The 1,564-nt window shown below is 52.4% G+C and overlaps 1 protein-coding gene across 1 annotated transcript; it reads right to left on the bottom strand.

Moving 5' to 3' along the window:
- Positions 1-413: 413 nt before the first annotated feature.
- Positions 414-937, bottom strand: PG997_004565 (uncharacterized protein; the record flags this gene model as incomplete). The annotated part of the gene is made up of 2 exons (XM_066808880.1): positions 414-708; positions 771-937. The coding sequence occupies 2 exons, from the start codon at positions 935-937 to the stop codon at positions 414-416; spliced, it is 462 nt and encodes a 153-aa protein (XP_066672498.1).
- Positions 938-1,564: the final 627 nt, after the last annotated feature.

Here is a 1,564-nt window from a genome sequence, read left to right as displayed (position 1 = left end):
GGAGACACAGCTGACAAAAGGAAACCTCGCGACCACTATGTCGGAAGGATGATGCCGCTTGGGACTTGGCGAAGGGGCGAAAAGTGGCTATGCTTGCCGGTGTAAGAGGCCTCCTAACCACCGGTGCAAGTCAGCTTCATTTTACCGTTTGCGAACTTCAATGTGATCCAACATGCAACGAGAAAAGTGAACACCACGACAATTGAAGAGAGAGTCTCGCTGTTTGCTTAAAGTGTTTTATTACGCGGGATGGCTAAGCGCCGTGATTAAATCCCGAGTCATGTAGACTGCAATTCATAGTAGGGTATCCGTTTCTCGTCTCCATCAATATGTGCATTACTAGCGTTCATCGCCTCGCACGGAGGCGGGCCCCGTCCAATTCTCCTTGCTCATCATCGTATCCTGGAGCTTGCTTATTTGTTGGGCGGCGGGCCCTCCGGGGGAGCGTATGTGGCGTTGTTCGCGGTGCTGTCATGCGGGTAGACATTCTTAGGCGCCTGCACGCCCTCATTCTGACCGCTGTAGTAGCCGTTCTGCTGGTAGTTGTTCATGGGATAGGACTGGTTCTGAGCCCCGTAGGCCGGGGGCGGCTGGTGGCCATAGGCCTGCGGGTTGTTCTGGTAGTTGCCGGCCCCGTTACCTGCCATCCATCCAGTGCCGTACATGGGCTGCATGCCGCGGCGACGGCGGCGGCGGGAAGTGATGCATCTGTAAGAAACGCGGATTAGGGAAACCGTCGGGAACGAGAACTCCAGAAGGAAGAAACTTACGCCAGGATGAAGAAAACGAAGAAGAAAAACACCACTACTATCGCTGCGAAGATCCATCGTCCATAATCTCCCCATGTCGATCGGTAACATTCTCCTGCCGCAGCCTCAGCAGACGAGCAGTAGTATCGTTTGCCGAGGAGGCTGTCTTGGTCGATAAAAGGCGCCATTGATGGATGATGTTTGTTTTCTGCGAAGCCGATCGAAGGAAGGCTTAGGGTATGCTGCGGTATGTAGTTGATTGGAGAAATATCTAGGTTGGTTGAGTCGAGTATACGATTATGTAGGTAATCTTAGGCAATTAATTGCAGGGTTGTTTTTGATGAGTGACGTAGATGGGGTGTTTGTCGCGTCACAAATATTGCCAGTGCCGGGAGGTTGGCAGAAGACGGGTCTCTTCAAATGTTTTCTACCTCCTGGAGAGGCAGGTTAATTCAAAGCCGCAGAAAGGTTGGGCGAAAAAGAAGTGATTGCTTGTCGTAAATGGAAGGAGGAATTGAAGAAGGGCGTACGGCACTTATTAAAATACAAGCCCAGCCTTTTCGACGTCTCATATTGTCTCTTCGTCAAGGCAGGATGGCGCGGCGGGCGAATACCAAGGAAACAATCAGGGGGCTGTGCGGGACTTGGCACCGGCCGACGGAGGCGCGAAACGGAGTAAACGGCACACGCGTGTGTGCAGGTACATGCATCCTGAATCCATTTTCAGGGCTGTGGCAGCTGTAAGTGAAGCTAGCGGTGCTTGCTTAGGAGAGTCATTTGGAATCATGGCCATCCCTTGATGACCGGCAAATGAC

Source organism: Apiospora hydei (genome assembly GCF_038363865.1).
Source record: "Apiospora hydei strain CBS 114990 chromosome Unknown utg000004l_segment0_segment0, whole genome shotgun sequence".
In the NCBI taxonomy this organism is placed as follows: Eukaryota; Fungi; Ascomycota; class Sordariomycetes; order Amphisphaeriales; family Apiosporaceae; genus Apiospora; species Apiospora hydei.
This window is presented reverse-complemented; position numbering and strand designations above follow the sequence as displayed.